A 21,227-nucleotide genomic window follows, 5' to 3' on the forward strand; every position below is an offset into this window, starting at 1 on the left:
CCAAATTTGCAGGCATGGAGCAAAAGATGAAGTTAGTAGTACAAATAGTAAACTTTTGTAAGTCACTTGCATTTGATGAAATTGAATGAACAGTATGGAGACAATATATATTGCTGCGAAGCACATTGGTTAAGTAAAAGGACATGACTGGAATGATTTTTCAAATTAAGGCTCACTACTGATGAAATTTCTGAAGGAAATGGGAAAGCAGGAATGAAAATTATACCAATGGAACAGATAGCAGCCCCCACATTTTAAGTGGACTTCACTGTACACTGCCAACAGTAAGACATTGCAGAATGAGAAACATTTATGATTTAGCCATGGTGCATTTGAAAAGAATGTTGCATTGTGGAAGACACCTTAGGGTGGCGGATTCACTTCCCTAAGTTCATTTGCGTTAAAGGAAACGCGAGTTTTGAAGAATTCACTGTGGTGCTGAAAGAATTACAAAAATAGTTTTCTAAACTTATGAGGACACTGAATCTTACAGCTGTTTCTGAGCTGTTTTTGAGGCCATTTGCCATTCCAGTTGAGGTGCCCAATGCACATTTATATGAATCTGATCAATCTGCAATGTAATTCCAATTTGAAAGACCAATTCCTTTCTGTTAAAACTGTCAGGAGTTCCACATTGTCTTCCTAGGGAAGTGACACCAAATCTACATAAAGGGACTGCTAACGTGGTACGTTTCGAGAAATGAGTGTTGGCTAAAGGCTTTTTTCGACTGTGAAACTAAATTCGTCACAATTAAGTGGCAACCTGTGTGACAAAAATCTGCAAATCGTCCGATGCCAACACTTTGTATCATATATAAATTTTTATTATGTCTTCAGCACAACAAAAATAAGTGAATAATAACGAAAATCAAGGTGTGTTCAAAAAGAAACTGAATTTTTTCTGTATCACCTTTATTGCTTATTACTGAACATTTTAAGCGTTGTATCTCAACACAATCCTCTACTGGCAATACACCATTTCCACAGTTTCTTTCCACTTTCAGAAAGCCTCTTGGAATGTATTTTTGGGGATGGCACACAGGCCTCTTGGCACATTGTACTGAATCTCTTCTATAGTTTGGGAACAATGTCCTTTTAACAGGGCTTTAAGTTTAGGTAACAGGAAAAAGTCTGCTCGGGCCACGTCTGCAGAACATGGTGAATAGGGCACAATGGGAATGTGATGTTTTGCTAGATAGCTGCAGACATGGAGTGGCAAATGAGATGGCACACTGTCATTATGCAACATCCAAGTCCAGTTTTCTCACAATTTGTGACTACGCTGATAGCCACTTTATCAGCAACTTCTCAAACAGTTCAACGAAAATTTCCACGAATCGCAGTACGAACTCTCTCAACATGGTCATTGTCAGTGATGATTCCAAGCCTGGACTTCCTTCCAGATCAACAGGCAGACACTCTGCCCTGATGAAAATGCTTAAATAACTCTTAGCACTGTGTGCTAGTCATATAGTTCTCTTGGTATACTTGGCTACGCAATTGTAATGTCTGTGAAAGTTTTGCCATGCTTGCAGCAAAACTTCACACACAGTATCCTGAAAGCTATATCAAATTGTCACTTTGGCACTGATTCGACATGCAGCTTGTGCACATGCTCAGTTCATTTGGATGAAGCTCGCTTAATAATGGTCAGAGCAAAATGCAGTAAGTTGCAGTTTGTCTAACTGTCCACTACGTGCACTCAGAAGCTGCAGTGCGCTCCCTTTTTATGGTTGGCACGCCATTTTCTGTTTGGTTTCTTTTTGAACACAATACTTCTCTTTTGTTTGTGATCTGTTGAGAAACATGAAACAAAGTCACCTGGTATCCAATGTTCCTTGCATGACTACATTGCCATGAGGAGCATTGCAGTCTCCCCCCCCCCTCTCTCTCTCTCATCCCGCCCCCCTTCCAGCTGAGAGAGCATGGAGTGTTAATGGGGGCATGTGCATTCTTGGCCATAAAAAGTGTACGGCCTGCAGAGAAAAGAAGGCAGCAAAATAATTGAAGGTACACGAGGAGGAAACAGATGGCTCTCCTTCAGACAAATGAATATTAATATATTTAATTATCATGAAAATTAGGGCATGGAGTCAGAGGGAGGGCAAGAAAGAATGGAGGGAATGGAAATGTAACTTTGGGCCAGATGAATGGGTTCCAAAATGATAGGAAAGGGTAAAGGGACGGTAAGTGGGTGAATGGGAAAAGAGAGGTGTAGGCCAGATGGATCAGGAGAATAGTGGTGTGCTGGAAAATGTTTAAACCAGAAAATTACAGAGCAGATGAAAGTGGGGAATCAAAATAATACACTTACTGCAACAGACATCTGAGGCATTGATGTTATGATGTGTAGCACATCCAGCAACCACAGATCAAGTTTGTAGGTAGGTAGGTAGGTACTCACACCTAGTCCTGTTTGGGTGTACGACTATCGTCCATCCCTAACACCCACACCTCTTCCATTTAAACCATCAAGGCTCTCAGACCACTTCATCACAATCTATCTGACCTCAACAGAATTTCTTCGGTCAACAATAAAACACACTACACCACACCAAGAACTCCAACATTGTTCTCAGCCTATATTCTCGACACCTGAGCTCTGAAGTAATGTTTCTGTTCTCTCCAAAAGCCTCACATAGAGCTGTAAGCCCAGATTTAACCACACTGGACTTGGGGACCACCTTTCCTGTTAATCATTCTTTTCAGTGGAAGCATTTATTTATCACCCAGTCTACTACCATAGCCTTTAACAGTTTAACCCCCCCCCCCCAAAAAAAAACAAACAAACCTACCTCCTTTGAAGTCATTGGCCATCACCATACAAACATTCTACTCACTGCCACCGCCACTGACATGACCAGCAAGCCACAGTGGTTCCCTCAAGAGTGAGCAAGTGGAAGCTTTCTTGGACCCACTGCACTACGGGATGGACTGTGTACAGCACACAGAGGCTCTCTAAAGTGCACTGAGAGAAATGGAGCACAATTGAAAAGCCTGTGTCGTTGGATGTACTGGATGGCTTAACACAGGGCAAAGAACTCTGCTGTAATTGCTGAGCAGTGTCCTGGAAGCAGATACTAAAAATCATGGGTGCCAATGATGAAGGCACACCTGACACCATGGTCAGACCAAGAGCCATCATTGTACCGAACAGAACTATCCCTAAGTTCTGTGAGAAGGTCAAGAAACTTACAGCGATAGATCAAATCTGAGTAGTTTCCTTAGGAAGCGAATGAAGTCGAAGGTGAACACGGGCCACTGCATGAAGTCAAGTTGGTTAAGGGTTCATAGTCATTGGGAAAGTGGCGGGTAGCATGAAGTCATGCTGCTGGAGCAATATCTGAGAGAGAACTCTAGGAGGTAACAGAGAAGATGGACATGCCCTTTACTGGCAGTCAAAGGAGTCGTCAAATGAGGTGGCACAGGATGTGTGGGGTGGCCAGGCATGGCAGACAAATGGCATGCGTAACCACTGAGGAGAAAGTAACACCAACATGACAACAGTAGTTCGGCAGCTTCTGCATACACTCTCCAAACTGGGCTAATGTAAAGGGCGGCAATGGCCAAATGGATTCCACATTGGTGGATTGTATTTAGGCAGTGTAAGATGGACAGATGTGAGATGAATAAGCGAAACACCCATAGCCTAGTTTTGAACTGACAAGGGATTGGTACAAATGAAGGACGGTGGTCTGATCCACTCCCCAGGAAGTAGAGCTTATGACATGTAGGACACCGAGGAACAAGGTCCAACAAGCAGCCAGGTAAGACAATTGGGAGGACCAGGAAAGTTATCAAGCTTGAGCCCCAGGAATTTTGTAGTTTCAGTGAATGGAAGAGAAACGGGCCCAAGATGTAAAGAAGGTGAGAAACCCATTGAACTTAAAGAAATTCATACAAATGTTTTTCTCAGTGGAAATCTAAAGTAGTAGTTGATGCTCCAAAAGTAAAGATGATCGAGACATCGCTGAAGATGCTGCTCAAGGAGACAAGTCTGCTGAGAACTGCTATAGATCGCAAAATCATCTAGTCTGCCCATACAGCAATGGCATCTTCCAGCAGGATAACTGTCCGTGTTGCAAGGTGAGATTCGTGCTACAGTAGTTTGAGGGTATTGTAAGTCACACTGATGTCTTGGCCAGCAAATGTGCATGATCTGTACCATTGGAAAACATACAGGGGACCAGCTGCATGCTCTTAAACCACGAAAAGGGAGCTGGAGATGGCCGGTGGGAGACAGGATGCTATAGGGTTAATGGTGATAGCAAAGAGAAAAAACGCTCGGGATGGAACCTCGAGGCACACCGTTTTCCTGAATAAAGGTGCCCAACAAGGCAGAAGTCACAAACTAGGTCTTTTACAAATTCCTGAAATAAAAAGGGGCAAGTGGCCTCAGAAGCCCATTTGTAGAGTGTACAGAGGATACCAGTCCTCCAGCAGGTGTCACATGCTTTCGCCAAATCAAGAAACATGGCCATAGTCAAGTATTTCCGCAGAAAACTGTTAATGACATGGGTTGATAGAGTGACAAGATAGTCAACTGCAGTGCGTCACACTCAAAATCCACACTGTGCTGTGGTTAGAAAATTGCGAGACTCAAGCCACCATACCAGCCGCCCATCAACTGAGATGAAATGAGAGTGTGATCTAGCTCCCTCATAGTAAATAAAGGTGGCATTGTAGCATTCACAATTCTGAGACAAGAAGGGTATCACCAGAGTCTCCTCCGCTCATTTCTGATGAAGGAATGCAAAATGATATTGGACGGAGCTCAAAATCTCCGCAAAATAGTGGCCTAAGGTGTTGGAGATAGCAATGGGGTCCACAATGACATCATCTGTTATGGTAAGGGCACCAATTGGGGAATGGACCTCGGTCCTAGAGAGCTATTTGAGGTTGGCCCACACAACAGAAGAGGGAGTGGAACTGTTAAAAGAACTAGTAAATGAAATCCAGCTAGCTTTTTTGCTGCCCTGAAGAATGCGATGACACTGCGGACTCAACTGTTTGTAACAAATACAGTTTGCCATTGTAGCGGATGGCCAAAAATGCAGAGAGCATGTCTCCACATGTAAATTGCGTCACGGCATGCCTCAGTGAGAGGAATGGAAAATTATGTGGCAGGAAGGATAACTTTGTAAGGTATTCTACTTGGTCATCACAACTAGGGATATGTTGTTCGTCAAAGGTAGCCAGGGAGGAGTAAACCCTCCAGTCAGCCTTAGAAGGCTGCCAATTGGGTTTAAACGTAGGTGGGGTAGGAGTTAGGAAACGGATAGCAAAAGGGACACGGTCACTTGAGGATGTGTCAGAGAATGGACTTCTTGAGACGATGAGCTAGCTGGGCAGTGCAGAACGAAAGGTCCAAGTGGGAATAGGTGTGCGTGGAGTCTAAAAAAAAATGTGGGTGTTCCAGAGTTAAGGCAGATGAGGTTGAGTTGATTAAGAAGACCTCTCTCCGACAGGTTCTGGAAGAGCCCCAAAGGGGATGGTGTGCATCAAAGTCACCAAGCAGCAAAAAGAGGGAAGGGAGTTGACCAATACGCTGCAGGAAGTCGATGAATAATGGAGGGATGTAGACATTACAATGAGAAAAAGTGAAGTGAGGAAGGAAAATGTGAACTGCAACAGTTTGCAGCCGGGTGTTCAGCGAGGTGGTTCGACTACGAAAGTCATCCCGAATGAGCAGCAAGACTTCCCCCACAAGATGGAATGCCATCCTCGGGCGAAGGTCAAAGTGAACTGGTAAGAAATGCAAGAGGTCAAAGCAGCTGCGAGGACACAACTTTGTTTCCTGAAGGCAGAAAACAAGGGGACACTGTGATTCTAAGAGCAGATATAATTCCTCCTTGTTGGATCTAATGCCATGAATGTGCCATTGACGATGGGAAAAGGGGAGGAGGGAAAAAACGAAGGGCAATCACCCCGGCAGCTGCAGAGTGCCAGCCTTCGAAGCCTAACTGTTCCACGAGATCTACAGAGTCATCAGCATCCTCACTGGGTTGGTCTGTGGATTCCAGGGCAGAAAAACGGTTGGTGGTGTACACTGGCAAAATGGAGATCAGCTGGGTGAGGGTATCAAGTGGCATGGTTGAACCATAGTGACTTCATAGCCTGCTTTGATCTATCATGTAAGCACTACTGTATCAAAGGTGGAAGGGGAGGGGGGGAGAGACGATAAAAAATGTGCATGTAGAAACTACGGCTGCTTCAACCTTTTTCCTTACGTGATGGACTGCAGTGATGCACTGGTCGGAGTGGTAACTTTGGATTTCTCCCTCGGTCAGATCATTGAGCAACCTAGTGAAATTAACTCCACGTGAAGAATTCTGTGTTCGATGGGCCTCTGAACACAAACAGGATAGCCATGGAGGAGCGAAGCTGCAAACAGTGTTGAGCTCAAAAATCACTATTCGTCTCCAACATCAAAATGCCATTATGTAAACGAGAGCAAGATTTCACTGGACCGGCAATTGCATTAACCATAGCAAAGAACTGTTAGACATAGGCTGAGATGGTGACTGGCTCATAGTGAGAAAATTCTCCATGATTGCCAGCGTTTCCAATGGGGCACTCTCCCAACTGGTGCCCCCTTCCCAGAGGGGGACTCACCTGCCTTAGGTAATTGTTTGCACCTCATGTCACACCTCCCAGACTCCCGACAGAGGGACCAATTGGCTGATTGGGGAAGGTAACAGCTCAGGTTATCACCCCTTACTGGGCCTGGCCTGTACCAGGGGATACGTGCGAACCCCACCTTTCGACTCGGGGCTGGGAATTACATGCTACTCTTTGTTGATCCATTATGGACTGTGGGACAATGGCTGGCATGTATTTCTTGATGCAATAATTTACAAACAGCCATCTGTATCGTAGAAATTTATTTTATGAACTTCTTATATGCTACCAGTTTCGGCATAACATTGATGCCACCTTCATGCCCCACACATCAGTCGTAAAATCGCTATACACGGAAGGAGCCATATAACTGGATCCGTGAATCAAATCGCTATGCAACTGCTCTTGGTGGCCAGACTATACAAACGTCTCGTCTGCGTTATATGACTCCTTCCATGTACAGCGATTTTATGACTATGACGTGTGGGGCCTGAAGATGGCACCAATGAAATGCTGAAACTGGTAGCATATAAGAAGTTCATAAAATAAATTTTGTATAATACATACGACTGTTCGTAAATGATTGCATCAAGAAATACGTGTTACTTAGTAACCTGCTTGACACGTGGCCAGCCTTTGGGAGTGGGCAGGGAGGAAGAAGAAAGAAAGAAAGAAAGAGGAACCTCAAAACGCAGAACTGGAGGAAGTATAGGAGATGGAGGGGGGGGGGGGGGGGTGGCGGCGGCAGTGGAGGGACTGTTCTTATGTCAGGCTACTAAAACTTCAGAATAAACTTCAAAAAATATCCCAGACATATTCCTCAGGGAATGGGAAAAGGTGCTGCAAAGGCTGGGCCCATGTGGTAGCCAAGCAAGAACTCACGAAGAGTGGCAAGCCCTTGGGGGACCCTCAAAGTTGTAAATCTTATCAACCCTTTGAATGGTAAAAGTTTTATACACTGGTGTAGAACTTCCCAGCACTTTAGAAAGGGAAAGCCAGCAAAAAGCAACATGTTTTGGAAAGATCTTTGATGCACAGCAACAAGCACACTGCATATTTTCATACTACGAAAGTATAAATATGAATTCCACCGAGAGCAGCATGGTAGCTTCCAAAACAATGAAATCGAGATTGCTCTGTGTGATGCACTTATGTCAGTCAGTCAATCATGTCTCACATCACATGATATTGACAACCAGAGCAGAGGACACATGATGTAGTCAGCCAATAGCAACACCACTGTTAAGTAGTGCAAACAAATAGGAAAAGTTAATGGTTTAAATTAGTACGCATTCAGTATAGCAACAATAAAAGCTAAGTTTCCACACATAATGCTGGTTGTCAAAAAATTTTTGATGTGGTTACGCAAGGTCCAAAGAGCACAGCTTAAATTGCAGCAGATGAATTACAAGCACGACTATAAATTTCACTTCTGTACACCAATCATTTTGCGAGTTACCTGGCCGAATTCATGTTTTGTCGAGCACTTCGACTTTTCTACAGAAAAGCCAGTTACGTGTGAAATTGTCCAAGAACTCACCTCACACTTTTTTTTTTTAGGATAATTATACTTTTTGCCATTGTTATTGCATAATTTGTAATCTACGACAGAACTTAAGTAAATATGAGAAAGTAGTCTTGAAGCTTGATCTTTTATAGTGTGTGTTACCCTTTAAGAGATATCAAACAAAAATGTGCCCATAAAATTTTAAATAATGGCATAAATGGTTGGTCTTCTGGGCCCAAAATTTTTCTAAGAGGTTGATTCTCAAAGTATTAAGTTTTGAATGAGAGTAAAATGTTCCGAGATTTAAGAAATTCAACGCACATTCTCAAACTTAATGTAATTCATCTTGCTTTGAAAGTAATGCTTCTCAAAGCACCATTCACAATATTTTCCTGCGACCTTTCAGAAATGTAAACAGTTGTGATGTCATGATGACAGCTTATTTTTATGAAGTATTGCCTAGTCTTTGTCCTCGAACCTTTGAGACATTTGCCATTGGCAGACATTTGTGTGGGCATTGTGTTTTGTTGCTGGAAATGGCACATTTTCTTTGCAACTAAAGTTTCATTGTGGCATTACGGTCTCGTTTATGTTTTACTGATGCAGTATTATTAAAGCTAAAGTAAAATTCTTTGTTAGAGTATCAGTTCTTACCAGACAACAATACAAAATTTAACTGAAAACTAAAACAATGAAAAATTTCCGTAATTCTAAAAAATTTCTGGGTTTTTCCTGGATTTCCCTTTGTCGTTGAGTGTACATCCTGACTATGCCGTAGCGAGAGTTTAAATGGAAATTCGGAAGCAATGATCACTCGTTTTTCAGCACAGAAAACAAACACTTGTTCACAAAGGAAGTGTGTTCCTATTTCTATTAGCACATTACAGGATGACTACTCACAAACAGAAGGTATGCAGGCAACACAACGCACACTGTTGTAACCGTAAAACTACTACGAAGTTTCAAGAACACATCCGAAATTCTATATTATCAAGAAACTGTTCCTTATCGACTCCAAAATACTAACAGATGTTAAATCTAATAAAATTAACACTGATAAGATACGTTCCCATAAACAATTTACTGTCTTTGTCCAGACAAATACAGCACAACACTAGAAATTTTGAGATATTTAATTTGTTCTACAGCATATAGTCTGATACTGAAAAATGTCACACCACAAACCCATTTTTGCCTAATATCATCTGCAGAAAATCTTTAACACCTGCAGAATTATTAGTAGGAATTCCATATACAGTACCTGGTTACAGACCTTGGCGGCTCCAAATTGGATGCGGGCCTTTCCTTTGACTAGCGTTGCAGCGATCTGCATGATTACAGCCTCCACAGTATATGCAGAACTCCAACCTTGTTTTGTCAGTAACTCCATGCAAATGGCACCTCCCACCAAGACATACCCTCCAGAAATAACTGGGTGCACCACGCGAACAAATGGTGGTTCAAAAGGATACGCCTCCTAAAAAATGGCAAATTATGAATCGGGTAATATATCAAAACAAACATTCATTCTAGAAAAAATATTATGAGAAAATTATTGGCTTTTACTTACCTTCTAGAGGTAAAATATCAGTACTGCCAACAGGCACATATGAAAATACATGACAATGTCTAAACTTTTGGAACTGATAGTTCCTTCCTCAAAGAGGAGTGTGGGAGAGGGAGGGCGGAGGTTAAAAATGAAGGATATGTCATTCAAACACCAGGATGAGAGGGACCCACTTGTTGCGAGGATGAGTGGATACAAAGAGCTGAGTGACTAGCCATTTCTTTTTAACTTTCTCCAACCTATTCCAGTTTCTGACAGAACTATTAGTTCTGAAAGCTAAGATAATGTCACATTTTTGTGTCTCACTATAGACAGTACATACAGATATTTTGCCTCATGAAGGAAAGCACTGACCAGCGGTTTTGGCTCAATTCTACAGCGAACTGAGTAATTAGTTTGTTTGCAAAGAAGCATGCCTGTGTTTATGAATAGCATCAGGAACATACACAGTTCCAAAATACACATACTGCCATTTAGGCATGTGTTCAACTTTAGGAACCCGTCATTGAAATTACCTATTTAAGTGCTCAAAAGATTCATCACAAAGATTATAAGAAAATACTATGGAAATACTAAGGAATAAATATGGTAACACTTGATATATCAAACACAAGAAACAGTATTTACAAACCTTGAAAGTCATATTGAGTAGAATGCTGTCTTTCCCTTCTTTTTCTTTCAAGAGAACCAGATCATTATGTAGTGGTGAATCAGGATCAACACTCATCAGTCTAATATTCCACTCATAAAGGCTATCATTGACGAGTTCAATGCTGTACATCCCTGTGTAACAAATAAAAATTATCTATGTAGACAATGTCATGTCATCTAGCCAATGGAGAAACAGTAAAGTTAAGTTACAACTCTTGATCATTTTTATTCACCAAATCTTACCTACAATAAACATGAATTATCAAAGCATCACAGATACACACAATTTTAACAAAGAATAGTTGGCTGTGATGAAATGATAGGAATGTGAAAGAGTTAATGCAAAAGTTTCAGGAGCACTCTTTCGCTTTTTGAGGAGAAAGTGAGACATACGAATGAAGAGCACACAGACGCAATTTAACTTATCCAAAAGCTAAAAATACTACTAAATATCTTAAAAATTATAGAATTGTCATTGGCAGATGAAAACTAGATAGTCACAACTGTGGTGAAAGAAGACAGAATGAAATGATTCCTTACAGTGGTAACTTCATGTAAACCGGTGAAGATTATTTTCTTATCGAGGGCTTTGTACCTGCTGTAGCACACCGAAAGCAATTTATACAAAAATGTTGTAGGAAAATTCTTGCAGAATGTAAGTATTTTTGGATTAAACGAGGCCACTCACCAAAAAGCAGAAGTGTTGAGTTGTTGATAGGCACACACAAAAGAAAGAAAGCTTGCTAGCTTTCAGAGGTATCCTTTGATGAGCTAGAACAATATACCCCCCCACCCCCCCTTCCACCCCACCCACCCTGCCCCACCAAACACACACACGCAAAACACCTGCAACCTTACATGGTGTCAACACTTTTGTTTTACATCAGGTGGACTGGTTGTGGTGGGGGTTGTGTTGGGTGAGATGGATAGAGGCAGAGGGTGGCAGGGAGATCAGTCCCCTTATTCCTCATACAGGTCTACATAATAGTAGATCAGAGATGGCCTACCGCACAAAACCCATGGGAAGGAAACCCCAACATCCAACAAAGGCTAGATAAGGAACAAAAAAGAAAAAAGGGACACATAGGAAGAGAGGCAGGAGAGTGCCCCATCTATAGAGGAAGCAGAAGTGCCTGAAGGCAGAGTGCATTGAGGGAACATACATCCCCCAGCCCCCACAACTTACCAGAGGTACACCACACAGGAATTGCCTAGAAGGACTACCAACACAGACAGGGCAAGAGAAGCACAGACACACAAAAGATGAACAAGTCTAACAGACCACACAAAAGGGGAGCGGATAAGTAAAAGAGCAGGTAGGCTTAGGGCTGGGGTGGACCACCAAGCCCTGACAGCTGCAGCCCAGTCTGGACAAAGGAGGCAACAGAGTTTCTTTCAACTCCTCAATGGACCAATAAGGTTAAGTGGCCCTCCCTTAAAGAGAGTGGTAAAAGCCCACTTCACGAATAAAACGTAAAACTAAGTCAGCCACTGAGGTATCATCTACTAACACCAGGGGTAGTGGGTCCTGGAGATTTAAAGAGTCCGTCGCAGGGGAGCTAGGTTGAGACAGTTCAGCAATATGTGTAAAATCATCAAATGGGAACCACAATGGCAGTGGCATGGGTCCTCACGACAGAGGAAATTAGCACGAGGCAGCCAAATATGGCCAACGCAGAGCCAGCAAAGAACAGTTGAGTCCTTGCGAGAGACCTGTACAGTTTCATAGCCTGCAGTGGAAACACTACAGGTATCTGGCAGGAGAGCAATTCAGTATGTCCGAAATAAGTATAAGCAAAGCCTTCATGACCAGCAACACTGAACCTTCAGTACAGACAATGTCTGGACCCTGTAATATGCCAAGGATGGAGAAAAATTGGTGGTGAAATGCCTTGGGATGAACACAGTCTTTCAGACCTTGTGATAGGTCAAGACAAAGCTGTGCCAAGGGTCGCATCGTGGAGGTATACGTGAGTGGGCTCAGAGGAGAGGTGGTAGAGGAAACAACTGGAGTTCAGTGAGGGACCGGATGCAGATTGCGATTTTAATCCCTGACCTGGCTAGCTGTTGCAGGAGATGGATTTTCGTATTTGGAAAGAGGAGACTGTAGTTACGATGCTTAGGGGAGCTGCTAATCTGTGTAGCATGATTGACAAGCTGCAATAGATCAACTCCAGCCTCCAAGAGTCCTATTCACAGAGGTAGTTCAAAAGGCTCCTGTTGCAAATCGAACCCTGCAGTGGTGTATTGGATTCAGTATCTGCAGTGCTGAGGGCGATGCCATACCATACACCAGACTCCCATAATCGAGACGAAATTGTATCGTGGCTTTGCAAAGCTGCACAAGGGTAGTGTGACCTGCACCCCATTTATTGTTACTCAGTGAGGTGTATTAAGGTGCAGCCAGCACCTCTGCTTAAGATGGCGAAGATGGGGACTCCATGTCAACTGAGCACCAAATACCAGTCCTAAAAAGCGGCAAGTCTCCACCACATTGAGTAGTTGGTTGTCTAGGCTTTGAACAGTACGACATTGATTTGGCACTGAAAACCGAAAGCCACGGTTGAGGATGCATGACTGCGCCTTTCATAAGGTGCCTTGCAGTTGACATTCAGTGACACCCACACAAGAGGAGCAATAGTAGAGGCGGGAGTCGTCAGCATACAGGGAGGGTGATACAAGGACCCCACAGCTTCTGTTAAACCACTGATGGCTGCTGGAAAGAGATGGACACTCAATACAGAGCCCTGCGGGACCCCCATTATCTTGTATGTGGGGAGAACTGAGGGAGGCACCAACTTGAATCTGGAAAATACGATGAGACAATAAGTTCTGGATAAAAATCAAGAGCATACTCTGGAGACCTTACTCGTGTAAGATAGGGAGGACGTGGTATCGCCATGTGATGTCAAACTATACCTTAGGCAAGTCGAAGAAGACTGCTACAGTGTTGATGTCAGGCAAAAGCTGTTCAAATGGCAGACTTCAGATAAAACAGTTTATCAGTAGTGGAACAGCCTTGGTGGAAACCATCACAGGTGGACTCTGAGACTCCCGGAGCCAACACAGCTGCCAGTACACTATGTGTTCAAGCAACTTACAGAGAACATTGGTGAGACTAATTGGGTGGTAACTGTCCATCTCTAGAGGGTGCTTACCTGGTATCTGTACTGGGATAATGGTGCTTTCTCACCACAGCAATTGCTTGACTATTTGGTTGTGGATGTGGTCTGACCCTAGGGCTGAATCACGGCAGTGGGTGAGGACACGGACTAATTCCCACCCTCTGAATGCAGCATTGTAATACTCCAGGTGGTGTGTAGTGAAAGATAATTGCTTTCGCTCCACCAGCTGATTTAGGACACAAAAGGCAGGTTGATAATTGTAAGACATAGAGGCTCGAGCATAATGCAGGGCAAAATGTTTGGCGGTGGCGCCATTCAAGGTAATACCAGATACACCTGCAGGTGTCTGGTATTCATAGACACATCCACTTCCCCCAAACCTACGAAGGAGAGGTACGTGGTCCAATGGTAGAAACTTAATGTTTCCAGCATTCTTGCTCCCTTCATTTTATGAGGTGATGGACCTATGCACGGAGCCGCTTAGAGGCAATGAGGTGCTCCATCGATGGGTGCCATTTATGGCACTGGAGAGCTTACCTACAATCTCTAATGGCCTCTGCAATTTCTGAAGACCACCAAGGTACTATCTTCTGCTGCGGCAGTCCGGTGAACAGGGAATCGCTAAATCAGCTGCCTAAATAATGGCTGTAGTTGTATTCTGGAATGCCTCATCAATAAGTGTGGCAGGATGCCAATGGCAACAGCAGAGGCTAAGGCACTCCCGTCAACACTGTTGGGAGCCCATCTGGACAGGCATCCAGGGGAGTGACACTGAGGGAGGGAATGAAGACCAAAAAGTGGTGACTACCAGACAGTTCATCATGAACTACCCCATGGATGGATGGGGCAGCATAAGGGCTGCAGTTGGAAAGATCAATAGTCAAGGAAGTTCTGTGTGCCACACTGAAGTATGTGTGACACCAGTATTCAAGAAGCGAAGGTCAAGTTGTATCAGTAAGTTTTCGAGGTATTACGGTGTCCAGTGATCACTGTTCTACCCCACAAAGGATTACGGGCATTGGGATCATCCAAGATTAAGAAAGGTGGAGAGAGCTGATAAATCAATACAAACATTACACTCTGAGACTCTTCAGTATTGGGAGAGACGTAAACACTGCAGATGGTAATATCCTGAAATGCCCTTACCCGTACAGACACAACATCCACAGGTGTATTAAAGAGGAAAAGAGTTCACAATGTAGTATGTCCAGAATGTGCAAATTCCACCCAACACCCTGTTGTAGTTAGCAAGATTCTTGTAATATCCCCATTATCCACAAAGCGGCAGGGTGCGTGTTGCTGGAAACCAAGTCTCCTGAAGAGCAATGCAGAAGGCAGGGGAGTGCTTAAGAAATGCCATAGCTCAGCCAGGAGACAGGAAAAAGCCACTACAATTCCACTGGAGAATAATGTTGTCAGTGTACTGTGAGGCCATAAAGGGACCAAACAGGCAGGTTGTGCCCTATGGTCACCTGCTGCCACTGGCTGACGGATCATGGCATCAAAGCACACAGGTTCTGGGTTTCATTGTGTGATGTGACCTGAGGCCTCAGGGGCCACCAGAATCTCCACCTTGGCCACAAGAGTGGAACAGATGGTTTCTGGTGGTGAGGGGGACACAGGACTCTCCTTCTTGTAGAGCTACTTCTTATCATTCTTTTCCTTCAAGGATTTGGACGAGTGCAAGGGCTTACCTGAATCACTTTCAGGTAATAATGATGATCGTGAAGCTCTGTGACCAACAGCCTGTGGCTCTTTCGGCCACTGGCTGGTTCCCAGTTGTAAAACAACAGAAACCTTGGAAGGACGTTTTCTGGGGACACCTTAATGGCAAAAGAAGCAGGAGGAAAGTGATTTGTCTCTGGCTGGGAGGTGGATACCAATTCCCCAGTGGGTGGGAAGCCGACGACCCCAAAGTAGGTGTGGGGGAAACAGCAACAGGAGAGCCCACACTATCAGGGGGGCAAGCATGGTCGAGTGGTCCTGAGGGCCCATTATAGAAGTTGTACTGGGTAGGAGTACCACTGCCAAAGGTGGCAATGTCGTCATAGCCATACCACATGACACTGTGATACATGCTGCATGCAACTGCTCATGCTTCTTCTTGGCCTCATGATAAGTTAGTCTGTCTTCAGCCTTATATTCTTGTATTTTATTCTCTATCTGGAAAAGAGTGCAATCTGGCGAGCTGGGAGAATGGTACTTTCCACAGGTGACAGACTCAATTTTGAACGCTTCAAGCAAGACATGGGCCAGGGAGAACAAACAGTTTCATATCACATCAGTATACCGTCACCTAGACTTTTTCAGGCAATGACTAGCTCTTGAAGGCCAATAAGTAAGCACCGCAAGCAACCCTATTGTCATTTGGCCCCTTATGTGCACGAAGGACAAAGTGTACACCCCATTGCTCCAAGTTGGTGTGCAGCTCATCATCAGACTGATCAGATCTGTGGAAAACGATGCCCTGAACCACATTTTGACTACTTCGAGGAATGAGTCACTGGAATGGCACCCAATTGTTACAAGTGAGCAGTGCCTGAGACTGGGTATGGGATACTGCTTTGATCAAAATTGACCCCCTATTCATTTTAGAGGTGATGCCACGTTCCCAAACTTGTCTTCTATGTTCTCCACAAAGAATAAGGTCTTTGTGGCCAAGAAGAAATCACCATCAGTCCTTATGCAAATCAAGTATTGGAAGAGGGGGGGGGGGGAGGGGAGGGGGAGTATTTCTCTGGTTGCCACTTAACCTTACAGTCCTCCTGTGGCGTAGCAAGGGTACAGTCATTTTAGGGTCATATCTCTTTGCATTAAGTGAGGACCTACCTTCCTTAGAGGCAGCTGGGGCCACACGGCCACCAGTGGCAGATAACTTCATCCTTTTCATTTGCAGCTAATCTGCCATGGTGCCATCCACCCCAAATGGGGCTTCTCCCCAAAGATGCCACCTAGCCTCAGCAACAGCCACCTGGACAGTAATCCGTAGGTGCCCTGGCACATATTGCTTGGCATACAGCAAGAGTTCTCAGCTCAGGCAACAACAGTGTGGTCCCTGGGTGGTCAGGGGATTACCACTGTGCAGGTACTTGAGGACCCCTGCACCTGCGCGCGCGCGCGCCCGCACGCACGCACGCACGCACGCACACACACACACACACACACACACACACACAATGAAATGGCTACCTTGCTGGGTTTTGGGTGTACTACATTACTAAAGGGAAGGGTACAAAAATGGAAAGACGCAAAGGTGGAGCATACACCGCATTGGGCAAGCTTCCCTGCACAATCCACATTTCTGGAGGACTTGAAAAATTGGTGGCATGTCATACCTGACAATGAGGACAATGTATTTATGTAATGAAAGATTGAAGAAAGTACCAGAAACGGAAACATGCATCCCAAATCATGGACCAGGTCAAATCAGAGTATGCACCATAAAAACCATCCGATGGAGAGGCAGTGGGGAAAGAGATAGTGGAAGTATAAGCTTGCAGCAAGGAAAGGTAGTAATGTTGCAAAGGCTAGTAGCTCTTGGCGGCCAAGCACTTATTCACAAGATAGTTGTGAGCCACCTGGGTGGACACCTTGGAAAGAGGCAGTCAATTTGCCAGCTAGGAATGTGGAAGTGAGAGGCTTGTAATGCACAACTTTAGGGACTGGCGGAGAGCAGCATATGCTGAAGTTGATGTGAATTGGGAGGGGCATTACAAGACAAAGGAAGGGGAAACCGCTGAGTGTAAGGTGCGGGGACAGAGGGTTACTCAAGATTGCGGCCAAAACAATTATAGGAGTTGAGGATGAGTTGTAGGGAGATCTCCAATCTGCGTAGTTCAGAGAAGTTAATGGTGCAGGGAAGAAGGACCCAGATGGCACGGTTGTGAAGCAGCCACTGTTTTTGAACATGCTGTGCTCTGCTGCACGTAGTGTCACCGGCTGATCAACTTTGTTTTTGGCACCAGTTTGGCAGTGGCCATTCATCCTTGTGGACAGCTGATTGTCATACCGACAAAAAAGGCTGTGCAGTGTTTGCAGCAGAGTTGGTATATGACATAGCTGCTTTCAGAGGTGGGCTGGCCTCTAATGATGTAGAATAAGCCTATGACAGGACTGGAATTGGTGGTGTCGGGTGGGTGGATCTGGTAAGATCTTGCACCTCGGTCGGCGAAATGGCTATGGTTGGTTGGTTTAAAAGAGGAGGTAAAGGGACCAAACTACAAGGTCATCGATCCCTTGTTCCTAATAAAACAATGCCACAAGTGTGAGAATAAAATAGATGAGACATATAACACAAAACAGAAAGAAAGGAAATACCACAAGAACGAAGGAGAAGCAACGAACACTAAAAGGAACAAAAGAGGACAAGAGAACAACAGATATGCAAGAAACTGTTAGAAGAGAGCAAAACAAGAAAGCAGATTACAATGGTTGGCCGACCACGAAAATAAAAATGAAAAGCCAGCCACCCTGCAACAGAATAAAATCTTCACCCTAAAAGCACCAGGGTGGAGGACACAGAAGGACAAAGGACAGGTGCTAAAACTCAGATCGAATGATAAAACCAACCCTCACGGATGAAACGTAAAACCAAATCAGCCGATGAGGTGTTGTCTGCTAAAATCAATGATAAGTCCAGCAACCGATGATGAAGTCTTAGGGCAGCAAAGGAGGACATAGCAGAAGAATATGGGCCACGGTCAACCGGGCACCGCACCGACACTGAGGTGGGTCTTCACGGCGCAGGAGGTAGCCTCGGGTCGCCCATGCATGGCCAATGCGGAGCCTGCAGAGAACCACAGAGTCCCTGCGAGATGCCCTAATCGAGGACTTCCACACATTTGTGGCCTCCTTAATGGCTCGCAATTTGTTGTGCATATTGAGATTTTGCCGTTCTGTCTTCCAAAGCTGAAAAACCTTGTGGCGTAATAACGAATGCAGGTCAGTTGCAGGGATGACCATCTCCAGAAGTGGTTTCCGTGTAGCCTGTTTGGTCAGCCTGTCAGCAAGTTCATTTCCTGGGATTCCGATGTGACCATGGGTCCAGACAAACACCACTGAATGACTGGACAGTTCCAGGGCATACATGGACTCCTGGGTGGACACTACCAAAGGAAGATGAGGGTAGCACTGATCGATAGTTTTCAGGCTGCTCAAGGAGTCAGTACATAAAAGAACAGACTCCCCAGGGCATGAATGGAGATACTGAAGTGCACGAGAAATGGCCATCAGCTCTGCAGTGAATACACTGCAGCCATCGGGTAAAGAATGCTGTTCAATGTGGCCGCCATGAACGTAGGCAAAGCCAATGCAACCATCAGCCATAGAGCAGTCGGTGTAAACCACTTCAGAGCCCCGGAACACATCAAGAATCGAGAGGAAGTGACAGCTGTGAGCCGTAGGGTTAACTAAGTCCTTAGGGCTACATGAAAGGTCCAGACGAAGGGGTACACCATGGAGGCTATGTGAACGGACCGCAAGTAGAGGTGGTAAAGGGAAGGACTCCAGTTCAGAGACAAGGGACCGCACGCAAACCGCAATAGTTAGCCCCGACCTGGGCTGCCGATGAGGGAGATGGGCTGCCGCAGGCGGGAAAAGGAGACGGTAATTCGGATGCTCAGGAGAACTACGAATGTGTGCTGCGTAACTGGCGAGCAGTTGCGCACGTCTGATCTGCAATGGGAGGGACACCAGCCTCCACCAGTACGCTGGTCGCCGGACTCGTCCTAAAAGCTCCTGTTGCTAGTTGAATCCCACAGTGGTGCACAGGGTTGAGTAAATGCAACTCTGAAGGCACTGCCAAACCATGAACCACACTCCCATAGTCAACTTGGGATTGGACAAGGGCTCTGTAGAGTCACAGCAGCATAGAGCGATCTGCACCCCAATTGGTGTTGCTCAGGCAACGGAGGGCATTGAGATGCTGCCAGCACTTCTGCTTAAGCTGACCAAGATGAGGGAGCCAAGTCAATCGAGCACTGAAAACCAGTCCTAGGAATCAATATGTCTCCATTCAGTGAGTGGATCATCATTAAGGTAAAGAGCTGGATCCGGATGAACAGTATGACAATGACAGAAGTGCATGACACACAACTTCGCGGCTGAAAACTGGAAGCCGTGGGCTACAGCCCATGACAGCACCTTGTGGATGGCTCCCTGTAGGTGCCTCTCAGCAACACCAGTACTGGAGCAGCAGTACGAAATGCAGAAATAATCTGCATACAGAGAAGGTGAGACGGATGGCCCGACAGCTGCTGCTAGACTGTTAATGACTACTAAAAATAGATAAAAACACTTATTACAGAGCCATGCGGCACTCCATTCTCCTGGATATCGATGGAACTATGGGAGGCACCAACTTGGGCACAGAAAGTACAGAGCGACAGAAGTTTTGGATAAAAATCAGGAGTGGGCCCTGGAGACCCCACTCATACAATGTGGCAAAGATATGATGTCGCCAAGTCGTGTCGTATGCTTTATGTAAGTCATAAAAGATGGCAACCAGGTGTTGCTGTCTGGAAAAAGCTGTTCGGATGACAGACTCAATGGACTCTGGCAGAAGCCACCCTGACATGCGAGCCAGCAGGCCACGTGACTCCAGGACCCAACCCAACTGCCGACATATCATACGTTCCAGCAGCTTACGAAGAACGATGGTGAGGCTGATGTGCCCATAGCTTTCCACATCAAGTGGGTTTTTACCGGGTTTGCGCACCAAAATGATGGTGCTCTACCGCCATTGCGATGGAAGGATGCCATGGCACCAGGTCCGGTTGAAGATGACGAGGAGACGTCGCTTACAGTCAGATGAGAGATGTTTGATCATATGGCTGTGGATCCGATCAGGCCCAGGAACTGTGTCAGGGCAATATGCAAGGGCACTGAGGAGCTCCCACTCTGAAAATGGGGTGTTGTAGGATTCACTGCAGCGTTTAGTGGATGAGAAGACGTTCCCTTCCAGCCGCAGTTTTTAGAGTGCATGAAAGGCTGGGGGTTAATTCTCTGACGCAGAAGCTCAAGCAAAGTGCTCGGCAATAGCGTTTGCGTCGGTAGATAACATGCCATTTATGGTAACACCGGGAACACCTGGTGGGGCCTGGTACCTGAAAAGACATTTGATCCTTGCCCTGACTTGGGAAGGTGACGTATGGCACCCAATGGTCAAGACATATCTCTCCCAACACTCCTGCTTCTGTCGTTTGATAAGTTCGTGAATGCGGGCATGGAGCCGTTTAAAGGCTATGAGGTGCTTCACGAAAGGGTGCTGCTTATGCCACTGTAGAGTTCGCTGACGTCCCTTAATTGCTTCAGCGACTTCCGGAACCACCAAGGGACCGCCTTACACCTCGGGCACCCTAAAGAGTGAGGGATCGTGTTTTCTGCCGCAGAAACAATTGTTGTAGTTACTTGCTCAACCATCACATAAATGATACCGTGTGGGGGAGATTCAACATTGACAGCAGAGGTGAAAGTTTCCCAGTCCACCTTGTTTAAAGCCCATCTGGGCAGGTGTCCGTGGGCCTGACGCTGGGGCAGTGACAAGAAGATGGGGAAGTGGTCACTAACACACAGGCCATCATGTGCTCTCCAGTGGTTAGATGGGAGAAGTCTTGGGTTGCAAATTGATAAATCAATGTCTGTGTAACTACCATGAGCCACACTGAAATGTGTGGAGGCCCCAGTGTTTAAGAGACAGAGGTCAAACTGAGACAGTGAAGTTGCGACATCTCTGTCTTGGCCTGTAAGCAGGCTACCA

The 21,227-nt window shown here is 45.2% G+C and overlaps 1 protein-coding gene across 2 annotated transcripts in view; it reads right to left on the minus strand.

Moving 5' to 3' along the window:
- Positions 1-21,227, minus strand: part of LOC126199234 (ubiquitin-conjugating enzyme E2 Q2) — an 86,925-nt gene that overhangs the window by 22,991 nt on the left and 42,707 nt on the right. The window contains exons 5-6 of one of the 2 annotated variants that reach the window (XM_049936025.1): positions 10,327-10,478; positions 9,402-9,605 (exon numbers count right to left, since the gene is read on the minus strand). In XM_049936025.1, coding sequence (XP_049791982.1) covers positions 9,402-9,605; positions 10,327-10,478 — 356 coding nt within the window. Of the gene's footprint in view, positions 1-9,389; positions 9,606-10,326; positions 10,479-21,227 lie in introns of both variants that reach the window. The other variant, XM_049936024.1, reaches the window with a different exon arrangement.

Source organism: Schistocerca nitens, chromosome 8 (genome assembly GCF_023898315.1).
Source record: "Schistocerca nitens isolate TAMUIC-IGC-003100 chromosome 8, iqSchNite1.1, whole genome shotgun sequence".
NCBI lineage: Eukaryota > Metazoa > Arthropoda > Insecta > Orthoptera > Acrididae > Schistocerca > Schistocerca nitens.